We start from the raw sequence: 18,782 nt of genomic DNA, 5'->3' as shown, positions 1-18,782 counted from the left end.
CACTATGAGGTCTGGTGGCCAATTTCACTGTTGGTGGCAGTTCAGAACACTGTTTGTTTAGCAGCTAGGAAAGTCTTTGTATCCTGCTTCCTGTCCTTAACCCCATCTGGCTTGTGACCACAGAGAGGTTTCTGAAGAACTGACGTTGGAAAAGTCAGCGATGGCGTCAGCTGGCCTTCTCATGGTTGAAGTGGCCCCTTGTCCGCCCTCCTCACTAGTGAGACTTTTTCATGTCAAATTTCTTCCTTTCTCCATTCCCACTTGCACTTCTCTGTGTGAGCTGTGGTACCTGCTCTCTCAATTAGAAAGTTGTCATATCTAATTTCTTCTGCCTGCCAATGACACAGAAAACATATAAATATGGGTCAACATAGTAGAGAGCGATCACCCAGGAATTCTAGGCATAAGGCATATTTTAATAGGGACTAAGCAAAAGTTGTTGGAGATTTAAAAGGAGAGCATGAAGGCTGGGAGACAGCATGGTTCTTAGAGCACTCATAAGTGGAGTTCAGTCCCCAGATCCCAAATGAAAGGTAAAAAGCTGGTCGGTCGGAGTGGTGCAGGCTTGTCTTCTCAGGGTGCTGAGATCTGAGGTAGAGACTGGATCTCTGGAAGCTTGTAGTCAGGCTAGCCTGGTCTACTGTGAAGTTCAAGGGCAGTGAGAAGAGCCACCCAAACAAAACAACAAACAAACAAACCAGTAATGGAAGATTTCCTCTGACCTCCTCCCAGCAAGCATACCGTGCATCCATGCCTACACGTGTACCTCTTACATGAATATGCACACATACAGGAACATGTGCAGGCATGCCGGAGGAAATGAGAGGCTGGGGTGGGGGTGGGGATGTGGGGATGGCTCAGTGGGTAAGAGTGCTTGCTGCACAAGAGTGAAGACATGAGTTCAGATCCCCAGAACCCATGTAAAAAAGCCAGGTATAGCTGCACATGCATGTATTGTCGGTATTGTAGCAGAGACAGACAAATTCTGAGAGCCCCAGCTGTCCACCTAGCCTACAGCTTCCCTCTCAGTGAGACCCTATCCCAGCGCTACAAGACAGAAGAATAGATGAAGATTCCTGACTCCTTCTCTGGCTTGTACATATGTGTGCACAGACATGTGCACACACACACACACACACACACACACAGAGGCAAATGTGAGGCAGCAAGGACTTAGGTAGCCTGTTGATGAAGCTGAAACTAACAGTTCTCATTTTAAAGTACAGTGGGGATATTTTAAAAAGTTAATCATCTGTTAAGGAAACCTGTGCATTCCCAACGCACGGGCGTTGCTCTGGGCCATACCTGCTGTTAGTTCTTATCTGGGAATGAAGTTTTAAAAAGCTTAGCCAAACAAACGGGAAAGACAATTTGTTTTGCTACTTGATCATTTAAATAAGCGCTTAGGGCAGCCCCGAGGGCTGGGTTGGTAAGGTGCCTGATGATGTGTTTATTTCTCAGCACCCACTTGGTGGGGGGAGGGAACCGATTCCCCAGGGATGCTCTTTGACCTTCATACTTGTTTGGAGCTACACACACCCATACACAAATCCGATTGTTAGCTGCCTAAAGTGTGTGTACCCATACATACACAAGGAAAAGATGAAAAACCTTATAGAAGAAACATAGGTCTATGACACTTTGCAGGGGATTTTCCAGAACAGGCCAAGGTTACTTACAAAGCCTGATTTTTCAGGGTCATTGGTTTTTGTGTTTTTGTTTTTTAATTTATTTTTGTTTTTTAAACAGGGCCGCATATAGCCCAGGTTGGTCTCAAATTTCCTGTTAAAGCAGAGGGTAACCTTGAAACTCCTGATCCTCCTGCTTCTGCTACAGTACTGGAATTAAAATGCCCAGTTTCTGTAGTGTCAGAGATGGAGCCCAGGGTTCCTAACTGCTAGGCAAACACCAACTGAGCTCTAACCTTCTAAGGTGGAAACTGGCATTGCCTAACTACTAAGTCTTGGCACACAACCCTCCCTTGCCTCACTCTTCCCCTGCCTTCCTCAGAGCCCTCCCTTCCTATCTGGGAATCAGAATTTGGCCCCCTCAAGTTTAATTTTGGACTTTGTCTTTTATCAGCTCTGACCTGTTCGAGGGCTCTGGTGATTCGCGCACTGGCATATCTTGTATTATTCTTCCCTGATGGGAAACACTTGAGCATAATCCCTTGGAAATAACTCAATGATAACCACCAGTCTGTCTCTTCAGGGGGACACCGTGAATTCTGGGTGAACTGACTTTAATGAAGTAGCTACTTCTCTCACATCTAAAGGGGAAAATTATTTTAATAATTAGTAAGTAAGATGATACTTTATCTTATAAGCAAGCACTTTATCTATTGGGCCATTTACACACACACACACACACACATTAATGACTGAAGGACCTGTTAATTGCACAACTTTCCTTCACTCTTCTTTAGTGTACTGGAACCAAGAAAACAAGCGTGGACTGAGCAAGTGTGCAGTCTTCAGATCAAAGAGCCTTGATACAAAGCCACCCGCTAGTGCTGGGCTTAGAACTCATCACTTCCTGAACGACCACTGAGCTTTATGTCCAGCCTCGGCCAGTTTATTTTAAGACTGCCTCTAGGCCGGTGCTTGTTGGTTTTCTGCACGTTCAGCGGGTGAAGACACTGTAGCTTCTTGCTCAGTTGCCCTCCGGTTCCACAAAGGGGATCCCACTGTATGACCTCTGCCCTTCTCTGGGCATCTCTCCAGTTGAGGCCTGGGGCTAGGGTGTCCCGGGTTTTGCCACGTGGTGACCAGATCTCCTCCTGAACACATGCCCAGCGCCCCGCACCACCCGATGGATGCATATTGCACTCTGCATTCCTAGCGTTGCCTTTTTGCAAAACTGAAGTTTTCAAAATTGCGTGCCTTCTAGGGTGATCCCGTAAGGCCTGCACCTAGGAGAAGTTCTCTGGGGTGTCACAAACCCCGGTGGCTGTCCCAGCTGAAGAATAGGGAGCCCAGAACCCCGCGCACTCAGGGTGGCGGAGCCAGTACACCGCAGCATGCCAGCCCATTGGCTGAGCGGGAGGGCGGCGCTGCGGCCGCCACCACCCGACCTGGAATCCAGCGGAGCGGAGTGAGGCACTCTTTTGTGCTGCTCAGTCTCCGTGGCTCGCAGTGGGTGGGGCCCGAGCGGCCAGGCCGCACCCTTCATTTGCATACTCGAGTTTGTTTGTGGGTACAGAACTTCGACCCGCGGTGCACAGCACCCACACAAAATACATTCTCTCTCTCTCTCTCTCTCTCTCTCTCTCTCTCTCTCTCTCTCTCCTCTCTCCCTCCCTCCTTCCTCCCTCTCCCCCTACCCCTGCGAGCCCCTCTCTCCGTCTTTCCTTCCCCTGCTTCCTTTCTCCCCCGCCCCCTTTCCTTTCTTCTCACTTTTCCTTACTCCAGGCTTCTACCAGCGCCCTGCAGTCTGCTAAGACCTGAGAACCAAAGCTGTCTCCAACGCGCGTACGCATATCACGGTCCTATTGTCCTGGTATAGAAAAGGGTCGCCTTCCAGTTCAAGAATAGGTGCAGGCTCATGAGGGCTTGCTGCTGAACACAAACTGTCAAGATTCAGGGCCATTAAATCAGTTACTAGATTCCAAAGGGGCGGGATTTGGCTTGGGGGGACTGGAACTTCAGAGGTTAGGGGCCCAGCTAGGGAGAGAAAGGTTTGGAATGGAACAGGACTTTAAGGAATTTCTAAAACTCACTTTCGGGGCGGCAGAGATGAGAGGCTCTCAGGCTTTGGAAAGAAATGTCATAAAGTATGTGTAGTGGTGTGGAGACACTAAACTTTTGTTTTTGTTTTTTGTTTTGGTGTTTTGTTTCACATCTGTAATTTGTCAAGGAAAGCACAAACAGTTTAAAACTTCCCAGTAACACCTGAAGCAAAGCGGCCGGGGAGGGGGTGGGTGTCGAATTGCATTTCTGTGGACTGGTTATTTGTTTACAGTGCAGAGCTGGTCTGTGTCTTAGGCTACTGCAGCATTTATAAAGCCTGTGCTCTAGGCAATGGGCTGCCCTTTTTGATGCAGTTAAAACACATTTCTAGTGCGCGTGCGTGCCTGCGTGCGTGCGTGCGTGCGTGCGTGCATGTGTCCTGCTGAAGTTGGCTTGGCAGGAATGCCTCTGCATGCTCAACCACTTTGTTGCCCTACCATGCAGTTTTGGACCTAAAGAAAAGTTGTAGGAATCCGATAACTGAGAGTTGGTGACATTTTTACTGTCTTTGATTTTTTTTTTTATTTCTGCACTCTATGCAAGCATTATAGATGTTTTCCTGTGTTGATGGCGTCTGTCACAATGATCATGTCCCTTACTTCTTCAACGTGTTTCCCAACAAGAAAAATTCCTTACACAATGGTAGTACAATGATCAGAACTAGGAAATTAACACTAATAGAATTTTAATCCACTTGTAAAAATCTAATCCTTTGGAGCTGGAGGCAGCTCAGCAGGTAAAGGTGCTGGTCATAGGTCTGAGCCGCCTAAGCCACAGGACAGGAGGGCAGAGTGACTCACAGCTGCTCTCTCTACCTCCTCTGACCATTGGCGCCACAGTGGTCTTCCTTCATGTGTTTTTTTTCCTCCTGATCCAAGTGACACTTTGCATCTAATAACAGTCTCACTTTAGTTTCTTTTATCTGCACAACTCTTTAGTCATTTTTTTTTTAAATCACATTTATTTATTTGTGTTGGGAGGGCATGCAGGTGCCAGGGAGAGCCTGTGGAGGTCAGAGGGCAGCTCGTGAGAGCCAGGCTCAGCTCAGGTTCTCCGACATGTAGGATTCAGGGATTGCCAGGCTGGGCAGCGAGCCTCTTACCGGCTGAGCCGTCTCAGTTTCTTTCTTTCTTTCTTTCTTTCTTTCTTTCTTTCTTTCTTTCTTTCTTTCTTTCTTTCTTTCTTTCTTTCTTTCTTTCTTTCTTTTTCTCATCACAACAGTAATATTTAGAAGAACATTGGGTACTAGTTTTATAGAATGTCATTAAAGTGAATTGTTATTGCTGGGAATGAAAATATATAAATACCTTGTCCTTCCCAACATAGCCCATCTGGAAGCCAGCATTGGGCTATCCAGGTGTTACTGGTCAGACTATTTGATTCTCAAGACAGGGTTTCTCTGTGTAGCCCTGGCTGTCCTGGAACTCGCTCTGTACACCATGGTGGCCTCAAACTCACAGAGATCTGCATACCTCTGCCTTCTGAATGCTAGGATTAAAGGCATGTGCCATCACTACATGGCTATTTGAAACCTTTCTGAGTGGATTCATTAAGAGGATCTTGCAGCCACAAGACACACACAGGGAAAAGAATTCATGCAACAGGATTTACTCTTTTTATTAGTCCTAACACTGAATGAAAGAGACAAGATAGAGGCTGGAGACTGGAGAGATGGCTCACTGAAAGCCAAGTGAAAGCACAAGTCTGAGATCTCAATCTGAATCCCTAGCACTTACAGAAAAACACAGGGTGGTCATATGCTAGCCTGTACCCCTGGGAGCTCTCAGAGACTGAGCCACCAACCAACGAGCATACATACCTGGGCTGCTGGTTCGAGACCCCAGGCCACACATGTAGCAGAGGACTGCCTTGCCTGGCCTCAGTGGGAGAGGATGTGCCTAATCTCATAGAGACTTGATGTACCAGGGTGGGGGATATCCAGGAGGGCCCTACCCTTGCAGAATCAACGGGGAGGGTCATGGGGGGAGGAACTCTGTGGGGGAGGACTTTGAAGGGGCAGCATTTCAGATGTAAATAAGTAAATAAAAAGAATGAGATACTTAGGCAGAAAGTAAAAAGTCTCAAAGAACATGTGTGATAACTACTTGAGTACTCTTGAAGTTTGCAATTTCGTTGGTGCAATTTCATTGGGTAAAGATTTGTAGTAAAGATTTTTGAGACTTTTATATATATAAAAGAAATAAGGCCTTTAATGGGTTAATAAGTAAATCACACATTTAAAATAGAGGATGTGAAGTTGAGAGGGAGCTGTATATGATCTGGGAGGAATCGAAAGAGGAGGTGGTGGGGCTTCTGGAAGGTAAGTATGTTCAAGATGCAGTGTACACCATTGTGAAAATGTCAACCAGTAGATATTAAAAGAAGAAATCTTCTAGACCTCTTTCTCTGGTCTCTGCAGGTGTTACCCTCCCCCCCCATATATGAATAAATAAAATTGAAAAGCTACATCCCTCCCTTAACCCTTAGTTGCCTGGTGCCTTTGCAGCGTGCTCCTCTCAAATTCCAGATGTAGGTAGCCAGAGCGCCGTGTCTACCTTGTCACCATGTTTTCTTTCCTTCTTCCTGGAGGTCCTATAAATGGAAATCTACAGTGCAAAGTGCAAGATTGCTGTGCCTGGCTGTGGGCCCTGGCTTTGTTTGCATGTTGGCCTCTTTTAGCATTTTGTGGGCGGCAGATCTTATGTGTTTGGGAAGTGTTTATTAGGGCTTTGATGACGCTTCTTGTGAATGAAAAAGGCTGACCCTTAGCTGCAGCCCCAACCCAGGAAATGGGCTCCTTCCTGTCCTTCTGTGTCTTGTACAGGAGAGCTCGTGTTTCTGTGAGCCTCAGATAACTGACTGCTTTAATTATTATTACTTCCCCCAATTCAGTTTCAGCCCTCAGATCTCCCTAGACAGAGCAGCACTAATGCTGAGTGTTGTTGGCACAGCTTTGCCTTCTGTATCCCTGGACTCATAATCACAGGAAAGGAGGTGTTGCAGGATGCTGTCCTCTGGGCATGACAGGCCAACTTCATCACAGAGTCGCAGAGCTGCGACGACTACCTGTCATAACTGTCCCCTCACCAGCACAAGCCTCAGCGAGACCTGCTGGCTGTTGATGTCCCTTCCTAGGAGGAAGGGTAGGGTGCATTGCTGACTGACCCCCAACTCTCACTTTCTGTTTCCTCCATGGCCTCGTGGTCTTTATGCTAGGGTATGTAGAGGGTGGAGGTTAATGAAGGGAGTCCTAAGTAGTGACCTATGCTGGGATGAGGCTTTCCTATGATATGGTTGCTTTGAGTCACACTTAACTCCTGTAACTCACACTTGTGCTTTGTATGTAAGTCCAGTAGATTCCTTAGTTGGACAGTGGTCGAATTGTACTTTGGTGCAAGGAAAAGAGGAGAGACTGCAACAGGATGGGGCTTCATGGGTAGAGAGCTGTGTGTATGGAGCCTTGAGTTCCAAGATTGGCAGTGTGCTTGTAGTCTCAGTGCTAGGGCAGGGGGGAAAGGGTCTGCGGGGCTGCAGGGTCCTCAAGGGGATGGCCATTTCCTCAGTCTCCAGGAAGTCTCTGTGGTGATTTGAATATGCTTGACCCAGGGAATGGCACTATTTGGGGATATGGCCTTATCAAAGAAGGTGTGGCCTTCTTAGAGGAAGTGCATCACTGGGTGTGGACTTGAAGACTCTTGTCCTATCTGCCTGGAAACCAGTCTTTTCCTGTTTGCCTTTGGAACAAGATGTTGAGCTCTCAGCTCCGCCTGTGCCATGCCTGTCTGGGCACTGCCATGCTCCTACCTTGGTGATGATGGACTGAACCTTTGAACCTGTAAGCCAGCCCAATTAAATGTTGACCTTTATAAGAATTGCCTTGGTCATGGTGTCTGTTCACAACAGTAAAACCCTAACTTAAAGACAGAAGCTGGTACCAAGCAAGGACTGGCATATTGCTGTGATAGGTTTGACAATGCTTTAAGTGGGGCTTAGTGGGCCATCTTTGTAGGAGTATGGAAGATGGTGGTGCTGAGGGTGATTTGAACTGTGTAGGCAGGCCTACTGGCCTAAGAGGTTTCAACGGAGAAGAATATAAGTATGTGGTCATGATGTCTCCAAATATGCCCTGTCCAAAGCAGAGTTGAGAGTCTGTAGTAATTACAATTGAAGTTGAAATTGTAGTGAACTGGATTGAACCACAAACCCTTGACTTCCTCAGGAGAAATCAGTCTTTAAGATTGTTGGGAGTGTAAAATGAATCAGTGGCTGGAGAAAACAGTATGGTGGCTCATTGGAAGAATTAAGAGAATTAACGTAGTTGGGGACTGGAAGGTGGCTGGGTAAGAGTTGTTAATGTGCAAGCATAGAGAGCTGAGTTCCGATCCCCAGCGTCTGTGTAAAAAGCAGGGCATGGTCATGCACATGCCTGTAGCATCAGAGAGAGAGTGCTAGGGAGAGACGGGAGGATCTCTGGGGCTCACTGGCTGCCAGTCTCGCTCTAGGGTCAGTGAGAGACCCTGTCTGTTGAGCTTCATGCCCAGGGCATGTACTCAATATTCAACAATCCCGTTTCTGAATATATGCATGGAAGAATGAAAACGGGACTCAGATATCTGCACACCCATGTCCATAGAGGAGTGGTCTATAATATCCTGAAGTTAAAGGCTAAGTGGTCACATTTAAATGAATGGGGCAGCGAAGATGATTCACCCCGAATATTACTCAGCCCTAAGAGTAAACTGAAGGAACCTTCGATATACGTTACCATGTGGATAAATTTTGAGGACCTGATAAGGGACTTGTCTTAGTCAGGGTTTCTATTTCTGCACACACATCATGACCAAGAAGCAAGTTGGGGAGGAAAGGGTTTATTCAGCTTACACTTCCACATTGCTGTTCATCACCAAAGGAAGTCAGGACTGGAACTCAAGCAGGTCAGGAAGCAGGAGCTGATGCAGAGGCCATGGAGGGATGTTTCTTACTGGCTTGCTTCCCCTGACTTGCTCAGCCTGCTCTCTTATAGAACCCAAGACTATCAGCCCAGGGATGGCACCACCCACAAGGGGCCCTCCCCCCTTGATCACTAATTGAGAAAATGTCCCACAGCTGGATCTCATGGAGGCACTTCCCCAACTGAAGCTCCTTTCTCTGTGATAACTGCAGCCTGTGTCAAGTTGACACACAAAACCAACCAGTACAGGACTCCACTCATCCAAAGTTCCTAGCAGAGACAGAAAACAGAAAAATGGGTTGTAGGCCTATGGAGGGCGGTGAGAGTCATGAACAGAGAGTTTCAGTTTGGGAAAATGGTAAGATTCTGTGGATGGTTGATAGATGGCCACACAGCCAGACAAATGCTGTTATTAATTAAATAATTCATTCATTAATATTGCATACATGTGTGTGGTAAATATGCATCTCTCTCTCTCTCTCTCTCTCTCTATATATATATATATATATATATATATATATGTAGAGGTCTAAGGTTGATATCAAGTGTCTTCTTCAATTTTTCTCCACTTTAAATATTGAACTCCTGGTTTTCCTATCTTTACCTCTTGAATTCTGGGATGACAGAAGTGCACCATCACACCCACTTTTGGTGATGCTTCAAACCCAGTGTCTTGTTCATGCTAGGGTGCACCCTACCCACTGCAGCCACATCTGCAGCCAGAGACAGAAACTCTTAGGGTATTTATTATTATTATTGTTGTTATTATTATTATTATTGTTATTATAGCATAATTAAAAATTTGTTTTTGCTTTGTGTGTTCAGTAATTACACCACATGCTACAGGGGAGAAAGGATTACACCATTGGGCAACTCATATTTCTGTCATAGTAGAGGGTTGACTTGGACAGTGCTGCTGACAGTATGTAGAACTGGCTAGTGGCCTGGGACCCACTTGATACTGGGAGAGTTACACTTGAGAATTTGGGAGAAATCTGATTCCTGGCGATCCAGTCCTGCTCCAGAGTCTACAAGTAAAATGAGAGAGACACACCTCAGAGGGCAGATCAGGCACACGGCAGAGGACTATGTAGGGTCATAAAAGCCACAGATACTCACAGGCAACCTAGGAAGAGAAGGACTGAAAAGAAGAGATGGCGAGGCCGTGGCTGGGGAGGCGGTTCCTGGTGCCACACCATTGTGGCACAGCGTGATGACCTGAGTCCCCATCTCCAGAACTCGTGCAGAGCTGGGCTCAGTGACACAAGTCTGTGATCTCACAGTAGCAAACAACAGAAACAAAACTCCTTCAAGGTCAGGGTCCCTCTCTCAAGTTTCAACAGAGCATGTAGTGGTTACAGGTCCTGTAAACTTGTGATAGGCTGAGGCAGGGGGATGATAAGTGTAAGGCTAACGTAGGTTTCAGAGTGAGTTCAAAGAGAGCCTGCATAACTAAATGAGTACTTGTTTGCAAATAAAGTACATCTAAGGGCAGAGGGCATGTCTCAGTGGTAGAGCTCCTGCCTAGAATCTTCCAGGGAGGTGTTGGGGGCATGGGTCAGTTGAAGAGGGCCAACCTGGAATCCACCAGTGAGGACTGGGTATAGCTCAGTGGTCAAAACCAGGTCTAACATTCACAACTTCTGGGTTCCATTCCCAACAGTGCAGTATATACTAAATAAGTAGGTGAGGAATTAAGGCAACAAATAAAATTATATAAACCTATAATGAAAACAAATCACAGAGGCTGGAGAGATGGCTCAGCGGTTGAGAGCACTGACTACTCTTCCAGAGGTCCTGAGTTCAAATCCCAGCCACCACAAGGTGGCTCACAACCATCTGTAACAGGCATCTGATACCCTCTTCTGGTGTGTCTGAAGACAGTGACAGGATACGCACAAAAATGAGATAAATAGATAAAAAATCTTAAACAAAAATACAGCAAATCACATTTAAAATAATAAACCACTTTTTAAGCTGTGGTATGGCATTTTCAGGAAATATTTTATTTTTACTAATATGTGTGCATATGGGACATGAACAGGTGTCTCCAGAGCTCGGAAGAGGGCATTGGATCCCCTGGGGCTGGAGTTAAAGGTGAACCACCTGCTCGTTGTGGGTGCTGGGACCTCAACTCAAGTCCTTTGCAAGACAAGTGCTAGCCACTGTCAAGCCATTCTTCTAGCCCTTAAGCATAGCATGAGCAAAGTCTGTGTGCCCTTGAAGTTATTGCCTGCTGTTGTATGTGTCATAGACGTGCACTGTATGGACTATAGGAAACATTTAACAGTGTGTTACCTTGTGTGTCCGGCCGAGGACTTGGCTCCTTGCCTTCCCCTCAGCAGCCTGGTGTTGATGGGAGTAACAGCTAATGCAGGGAGCCGGGTCTCTCGCCCTCTCTTCCTCAGGTGCTTGCCTAACTTTCGCCAAGTGTGGAGCTGCTTTGCAGGGGCTACTGTCCTGTTTTTCACAGAGCAGTCAGGCACGTGCCAAGTGCTGTTTAAGTGTGGCTTTTATTGTTATTGTTTTGTTTGGCTATTTGTGCAGACAGAAATTGGACAGAGTTCGTGACCAGCTGTTCTGTTTTTCCTTCTCGTCTCTAGTTTGCCCAACCATCTGTAAGTCACATGGCTGCACGGCCGAAGGCCTGTGCTGCCACAAGGAGTGCCTGGGCAACTGTTCGGAACCTGATGACCCCACCAAGTGCGTGGCCTGTCGCAACTTCTACCTGGATGGTCAGTGTGTGGAGACCTGCCCACCACCCTACTATCACTTCCAGGACTGGCGCTGTGTGAACTTCAGCTTCTGCCAAGACCTTCACTACAAATGCAGGAACTCCCGGAGGCCCGGCTGCCACCAATACGTCATTCACAACAACAAGTGCATCCCCGAGTGCCCATCTGGCTATACCATGAATTCCAGCAAGTGAGTCCTGGGTGACGGGCTGGGAAGGAATTGGAAGCTGGTGATGTGGTTGGAGAGGCTGCTAAGGAGGCTGAAGGTGAAGCTCTTTTGCTAGCACGCATTCCCTAGCATCAAATCGATCAGGGCTGGTGGTACACACCAGTGATCCTAGCATTTGGGAGGTAGAGAGGCAGGAGGATCAGAAGGTGAGAGTTATCCTTGGCTACATAGTGAGTTCAAAGCAAGCCTGAGCTGCATGAGATCCTGTCTCAAAAAAAAACAAACCAAACCAAAAAAAAAAAACAGAAAGAAATACACCCCAATCCCTCCTACCCTGCATGAGAGAAAAAAAAAAATCCTGTGTTATTCACACCAGAGTGTGAATGAATGGGCTTGCTGTTGATGATTACTACTTACTTTTAAAAAATTATATATGTGTTCATATGAGTGGGCCACATGTATGTACAGATAAGTACATGTGTGTGTGCATGCATGTATCCATGTGATACACAAAATGGGTATGTGTATGGGCACCTGTGTGTGTGGATATGTGCACACATGTCTGTATGTGTTTATGCATTATGTATGTGCACATATGTATGAAGGTACGTGTATATGTGTGTGTGTATGTGTTCATGTATGTAAAGATGGGCATGTGTATGTATGTGTTTATATGTTCACTTATATGGATGCATGTGTTAGCAAATGAACACTGTGTGTGTATAGTTGAGCAGATGTGTGCACATATTTGCTTGTGTGTTTGGGCACATGTTGCAGGTGAGTCCAGGTGTGTCTTCATCTGTGTGGACATGTGTGTATGTGTGTGTGTGTGTGTGTATAGACCAGTGGTTGATGTTGGATGCTTTTCTCAATCACTCTCCACGTTAGTTTTTAAAAATACTTTATTCTTATTTATGTGTGTATACGCGTGTGCGTGCACACACACACACACACACACACACACACACACAGAGTGTTTTATGTGCACAGAGGAGTCTGGGAATGGAACTCGGCTTCTCTGGAGTAGCTGCAAGCTCTTGACCACTGAGCCACGTCCCCACCGCACTTTGTTTTTTGAGAAGCAGTCTCTCACTAGTTCCAGAGCTTGGGGTCCTCCCGTGCTGGCTGCCCCACTTCGGGGACTGCAGGCGTGACTTCAGTCCTGGCTTTGAACGTGGCACTGGGGAAGCAAACCGAGACCTCGTGCTTGCACAGCAAGTGTTTTGCCAACTGAGGGATTTACAAGCTCTCAGCAGCATTTTTTTTTTTTTAAATACTGTTTGTTTCCTGGGCTTTGATGAGGGACTTGATGAGAAGGGGAGTGTTTCTTTGCCTTTCTGAGTGCTGTGCTGGGTGAGCTGAACATGGAATCCTTGCATTTCACTGCTCTCCTTCTCCTGGGCTTAGGGAAATCACTGTTGTACCAGGAGGGTAGCTGTGTAGTCCATAGCCTACCCCACCTGACCCTGACACAAGCTGGGCATACAGTCTTAAGGAGGGGAGGGAGGGCTTACACCTACACCATTTCCAGGGCTTGGCTGTTCTTCCAAGATCAGCACCATCTAGCCATTTCCTACCACTTGGGTGAGAAACAGGATTTTCTCTCTCCTTGATGGTGTGAGCCAGGCTTCATATATGTGTATGTATGTGTGTGCGTGTGTACATATATTTACATATATACACACCCCAGGAGCTTTAACTTCTTGGATGAGATATTTTAGTGTCTGAGACCTGCTCCAAATTGTTGCTGATTTTTAAATTTCTTTCTTGGTTTTTGTTTTGGGGTTTAAGAAAAGGGAGGGGTGTGGGGGGGGGGCTGTCCAGCAAAGGACAGAAAACCAAATCAGAAACAGACGCACATCGCGAGGCCTTGAACTGACCTGCTGACGTCAAAATTCTTCCTCTCAGACTTGGGCTCTAAGCCAAGTGAGCAAGCAAAAGGGTGTTTTGATTTTGGTGGGAAATTTTATTTCCCTAAGTAGAAAGGGCAAGAAGGGAAATAGTCTTTATCTTCGCTCCTGTGAACCTTGTTTTTTTTTTTTAGTGTTTATGCAACCTGAAAGTACAATATGTTTTGTTTTGCTTATTATTTTAAAAAAATACCAAAGAAACAAAACGGCAAGGATTGTTGGCCCAAATAGGCCTCTATAAATCAGTCTGTGTGTTGAATGGGACTTTTAAATTTTTATTTATTTATTTATTTTTATTATTTCAAGGGCAGAAGGAGGTTAAGCAGGAAGATTGGAGAAGGGAACATCATTCTGTTTATCCATTTCAGTCTTTTAGAATGATCAGGGACTGGTGTCAAGACCTTTGTTTAAAAGATGTTGCATTTAGGGCTGGAGAGATGACCAACCGGAGAAAGCAGGAATTTGGATCCTTAGAACCCACGAAAATGCCAGGCCGAGTGTTGGTCCACTTGTAATCCCAGCCTTAGGAGCTGGAGACAGGCATTCCTAGAGCAGGTTGGCTTGCTATTTACTTTAGCTAAATTGATGAGCTCTGAGTTCAAATGAGGGAATCCTACCTCAGTATAGAGGATAAAGGACTGGTGAGATGGCGCAGCAGGTAAAGGTGCTTGCCACCAAGCCTGGTATTCTGAGTTTGAAACCTTAGGAGAAAACTGACTTCCAAAGTTGTCCTCAGACCTTCATACTACATGCTGTGATGACATGACCACACAGTTATATATCACACAGACATGCAGAAATGGGCGAGTGTACACACACACACACACACACACACACACACACACAGTCTCACACATTCTTTCTCTCTCACACACACAGTCTCACACATTCTCTCTCTGTCTCTCTGCCTCTCTCTCACACACACACATACACACACACACATACACACCATAAATCTAACAAATCAATCAATCAATCAGTCAATCTATCTATCTATCTATCTATCTATCTATTTATCTATCATCTAATTATCATCTCTATGTATATACATGCATACACATATATGATAGAGAACAATTCTATCACCTAATTTTATATCTATCATCTATATGTATATATACACATACACACATATATATGATAGAGAACAGCCGAGGAGAATATCCAACATCATCTGTGGGCCCCCACACGGGCACACATGCTTACATAGCACACATACATGTCCATTCTAAAGAAGAAAAAGACATTGGCTTTAAATAATAGGCATTTTTTTAATGCTCACCAAAACCACAATGATGACACTCTGCACACTGTCCAGTTGTGGGGGTGCCTGTATTTGTACCCAGCTCCTGTAGGAGGAAGCCTCTCTGATGATGACCGAGCGAGACACTGACCCACGAGTGTGACAGAATTCCTTAAGAGTCACGTCATTGCTAATATTCCTTTAGTAACTCAATAGTATTCGTTTTCCCATGGGTCCATATCCTATGTATTCTTAGATTCTTGGCCACCTTAGCAGTATCAGTCATGGGTTTCATTTCGTGGAATGGGCCTTAAATCTAACCAGATAGCGGTTGGTTGATCCCATAACTTCTGTGCCACTATTGCACACTGTAAATAAAAGGGCTTGTAGCTGGGCTGGTGTTTACCTTTCTCCCTGGTAGCACGTAGAGTACCTTCTGGTGCCATGAATAATATGAGCAAGAGTAAGGCTCTAAGTTAGCAGCAGCTTAACATCTCCTCGTTCAGTGAGATACAGTGCTGTTGTCTTCAGCAATAGGGCCTTACCGTTAGTCTGTGGACCGCAACCTGCAGCCTTACTAGCCTGAGTTGTTTGGGGCTTTCTTTGAGGTCCCCTTTCTTTGTCTAAGTGATTCCTGTCCCGGGAGGTTTTCCTTGGTGGTTACAAATGTGTAGATGGGTCTTTGTCTCCTTCTTATTTGGCAATTCCAAATAACAAGATCTAAAGATTCCGAATAATGAAACCTGAAGATTTCTTTTATTTATGTATGCATTGGAGGAAGTGCCCATTGTAGTTGGTTTCCACATGACCCTTCCAATATCTCTTGGTGTTAGCTGTTTCTTCCTGTATTCTCTCTCTTGCCCTCCTCTTCCCTTCCCCCTCCCCCCCGAATCTTTCTCTTGTAGTTTTTCCCCCTTCCTATCCCCTGATCCATAATTATATATTCAATTTTCCCTTTCTTTAGAGATCCTCCCCTACCCGCTCATTACTTCTCTACACCTAACCTCTGTGGTTATACTTTTAGTAGGTTGTCTGTCTAAGGCTTAACAGTTAGCATCCATGTGTAAGTGACTATATACCATATTAGTCTTTTTGGGTCTCCGTTACCTCACTCAGGATGATTTTTCTCTAGTTCCTTCCATTTATCTGTGAATTTCATGATTTCATTTATTTAACAGCCAAATAATATTTCACTGTGTAAATATATCACATTTTCTATACCTATTCATGCACTGATGGATATTTAGCCTGTTTTCAGTTTCTGGCTCTTATTGAGTTGAGTAGAGCAGTACTGAGCATGGGTGAACTAGTGATTCTGTGGTAGAACATGGTGTCCTTTGGACGACTGTTCTCCTGACCCCACACCCTCGTCAGCTTGTGCTGTCTTTTGTTTTTATTGATCTTGATTGTTCGTCTGGTATAAGATGAAACCTCAAAGTACTTTTCATTTGCATTTCCCTAATGACTAAAGATGTTGGGGGCCGGAGAGATGGCTCAGTGGTTAAGAGCACCGACTGCTCTTCCGAAGGTCCTGAGTCCAAATCCCAGCAACCACATGGTGGCTCACAACCATCTGTAACAAGATCTGACACCCTCTTCTGGAGTGTCTGAAGACAGCTACGGTGTACTTACATATAATTAATAAATAAATCATTTTAAAAAAAAGATGTTGAACATTTCTCCAAGTGTTTCATCTTTTGAGAACTCTTTGTTTTGAACTGTACTCCACTGGGTTGTTATCTTAATGTCCAGTGGTTTGGGGTTTTTTTTTTTGAAGTTCTTTTATATATTGGATATTAGTTATTAGCCTTTTATTGGATGTGGAGTTGAGAAAAATCTTTTTCCATTCTGTAGGCTGTTGCTTTGTCCAAATAATAGCGTCCTAGAAGTTTTTCAGTTTCATCTACTAGTTGATCTTAGTGCCTGTGCTATCAATGTTCTGTTCAGAAAGTTTTTTTCTTATGGCAATGAGTTCAGGGCAAATCCTCACTTTCTCTTCTACTGTATCAGAATATTTGGCTTTATTTTGAGGTTGTTGATCCATTTGGAGTCTAGTTATACAGGGTGATAAGTGTGGATCTATTTTCATTCTTCTATAAGCAGGCATCTGGTTTGACCAGCACCATTTGTTGAAGATGTCTTTTTTCCCACCCTCCAGTGTATATATGTGGGTTCATTGTCAAAAATCAGGTGTCCAAAGGTTTATGGACTTTATGTCTGGGTCTTCAGTTCAATTCCATTGATCAGTTTCTCTGTTGTTATGCCAATACCATGATGTTTTAATTACTATAGCTCTGTAGTATTATTTTAGGTGAGGGATAGTGATAGCTCCAGTTCTTTTTATTAATCAAGATTGTTTTACTATCTGGTGTGTGTGTGTGTGTGTGTGTGTGTGTGTGTTAAGAAGGGATAGTTATTCAATGTTGTTCTCTCTTTCGTGGTTGTGGATTTCCAACCCAGATGTTTGCATAGTATCTGGGATGCTGCAGCCGCAGGCATCACACATTCCAGACTCAGTACCTTCCAAGACTGTCCTGATTCCTGACCTCAGCAATACTTCAGAGTCCTAGAACACCCATGCTTCTGACTAGCTGGTTGTGAGTTTAGCTTCGCTAGAATGATTCAGAACGGAAATAAACATGCAGACATACTGTGTGCACACATGGGCACCCGCACCAGGGTTCCTGCCTGTTTGTGCCTGTTCAGAGGCCCGGGGATGACGTCAAGCGCCCTGCCTGCTCTGTGACTCTCCTCCATTGCTTTGAGCTAGGGTCTCTAACTGTACCTGGACACAGGCCCCAGTGATCCCCCTGTCTCTGTCCCTTCACAGGGTTTAGTGTCATACTCAACTTTTACAAAAAAAATTGGATGCTAGGAATTTGTCATCAGCTCCTCATGCTTGTGCAGTCGTACTAAGCCACCTCCTTTGAGGTTCCTGTGGTGGATGCTTGGATACATTCAGGAGCACTCGCGAGAGGGACAGACTGGGTATAGGAGTTGCTGCGTATGGTTTTTGTTTTGTTTGGGGCTTTGTTACTCTTTTGAGACAGGCTCTCCCTGTGGAGACAAGGCTGGCCTCAAACTTGCAGTGCCTGCAGTGTTGTCTGTTTGATCCTTTAAGTGCTGGGAATTTTCATGTATTTTATTTGTTTACATATTTATTTATGGGAGAGAAAACCAAAGCGAACATGTTGAACTCTGAGGATAACTTTGGGTGAATGAACTCTCCTCTTTCATCGTGTGGGTCCTGGGGATTGAATTCAGCTTGGGGGTTACACATCTTTACCTAATGAGCCATCTCATCACTGGAATGTTGGAAGTGCGTGTGTGTATCCCCCACACCCACCTGGGGCGACTGTGTCATCTGATGTCATCTGATAGCTGAGTCTTTCCATACTCTGTCCTTTAGGAGGAGGAGAGGTAGGTCAAGAGTCAGGCTCCCAAGGCTGGGAACAGGGGAACTAGCTTCAATAGCTGGCCAGTACAGAGACCTGAGCTCAGAAACACACACACTTTCTTTTTGGAAACCTGGGCATGGTGGCATGCATTTATGACCCCAGTGCTGGCAAGGAAACAGGATGATCTCACATGGCAAGTTCCAGGGTCAATGAGAGATTCTATCTCAAAAACAAGCTGCAAGGTGCCTGAAGAATGGTACTCAAAGTGAGTATGTACCCCCAACACACACACACACACACACACACACACACACACACACACACGAACATTCTAGCATGTTGTCAATGATTCTATCAACTATGCCTACAGGATGAGACTCCAAGACAAACTCTGTGGGTGTAGGGAGATGACTCAGCTGGTAAAATGTTGACCTTCAGTTTGATCCCTAGCACCTTTGGGAGAAGCTTGTCATACCAGACTGGACAGGTGTGGTGCTGTCAGATTTGCCCTGTGCAGGAAATGAAGGCCAGTTTCTTACACCAGGAAAGTAATTTCTTGTGAATGTGTGTCCATGTTTGTGCCTGTGAGACTACGTGTGAGTGGGTGTAGGAAGATCAGAGGACAACCTCAGATATCATTCTTGGAAT

General features: G+C 45.3%; 1 protein-coding gene across 3 annotated transcripts in view; it reads left to right on the top strand.

The window, feature by feature from the left end:
* Positions 1–18,782, top strand: part of Insr (insulin receptor) — a 900,533-nt gene that overhangs the window by 60,669 nt on the left and 821,082 nt on the right. For all 3 annotated transcript variants that reach the window (XR_007975038.1, XM_052168340.1, XM_052168339.1), the window contains exon 3: positions 11,283–11,604. Coding sequence is in view for 2 of the 3 variants with exons in the window: in XM_052168340.1 (XP_052024300.1) it covers positions 11,283–11,604 (322 nt within the window). In the remaining variant the exon portion in view is untranslated. The remainder of the gene's footprint in view (positions 1–11,282; positions 11,605–18,782) is intronic.

Source organism: Apodemus sylvaticus, chromosome 22 (genome assembly GCF_947179515.1).
Source record: "Apodemus sylvaticus chromosome 22, mApoSyl1.1, whole genome shotgun sequence".
Classification (NCBI taxonomy): domain Eukaryota; kingdom Metazoa; phylum Chordata; class Mammalia; order Rodentia; family Muridae; genus Apodemus; species Apodemus sylvaticus.
The sequence above is the reverse complement of the archived record's forward strand: the minus strand, read 5'-3'. Positions and strand labels throughout refer to the sequence as shown.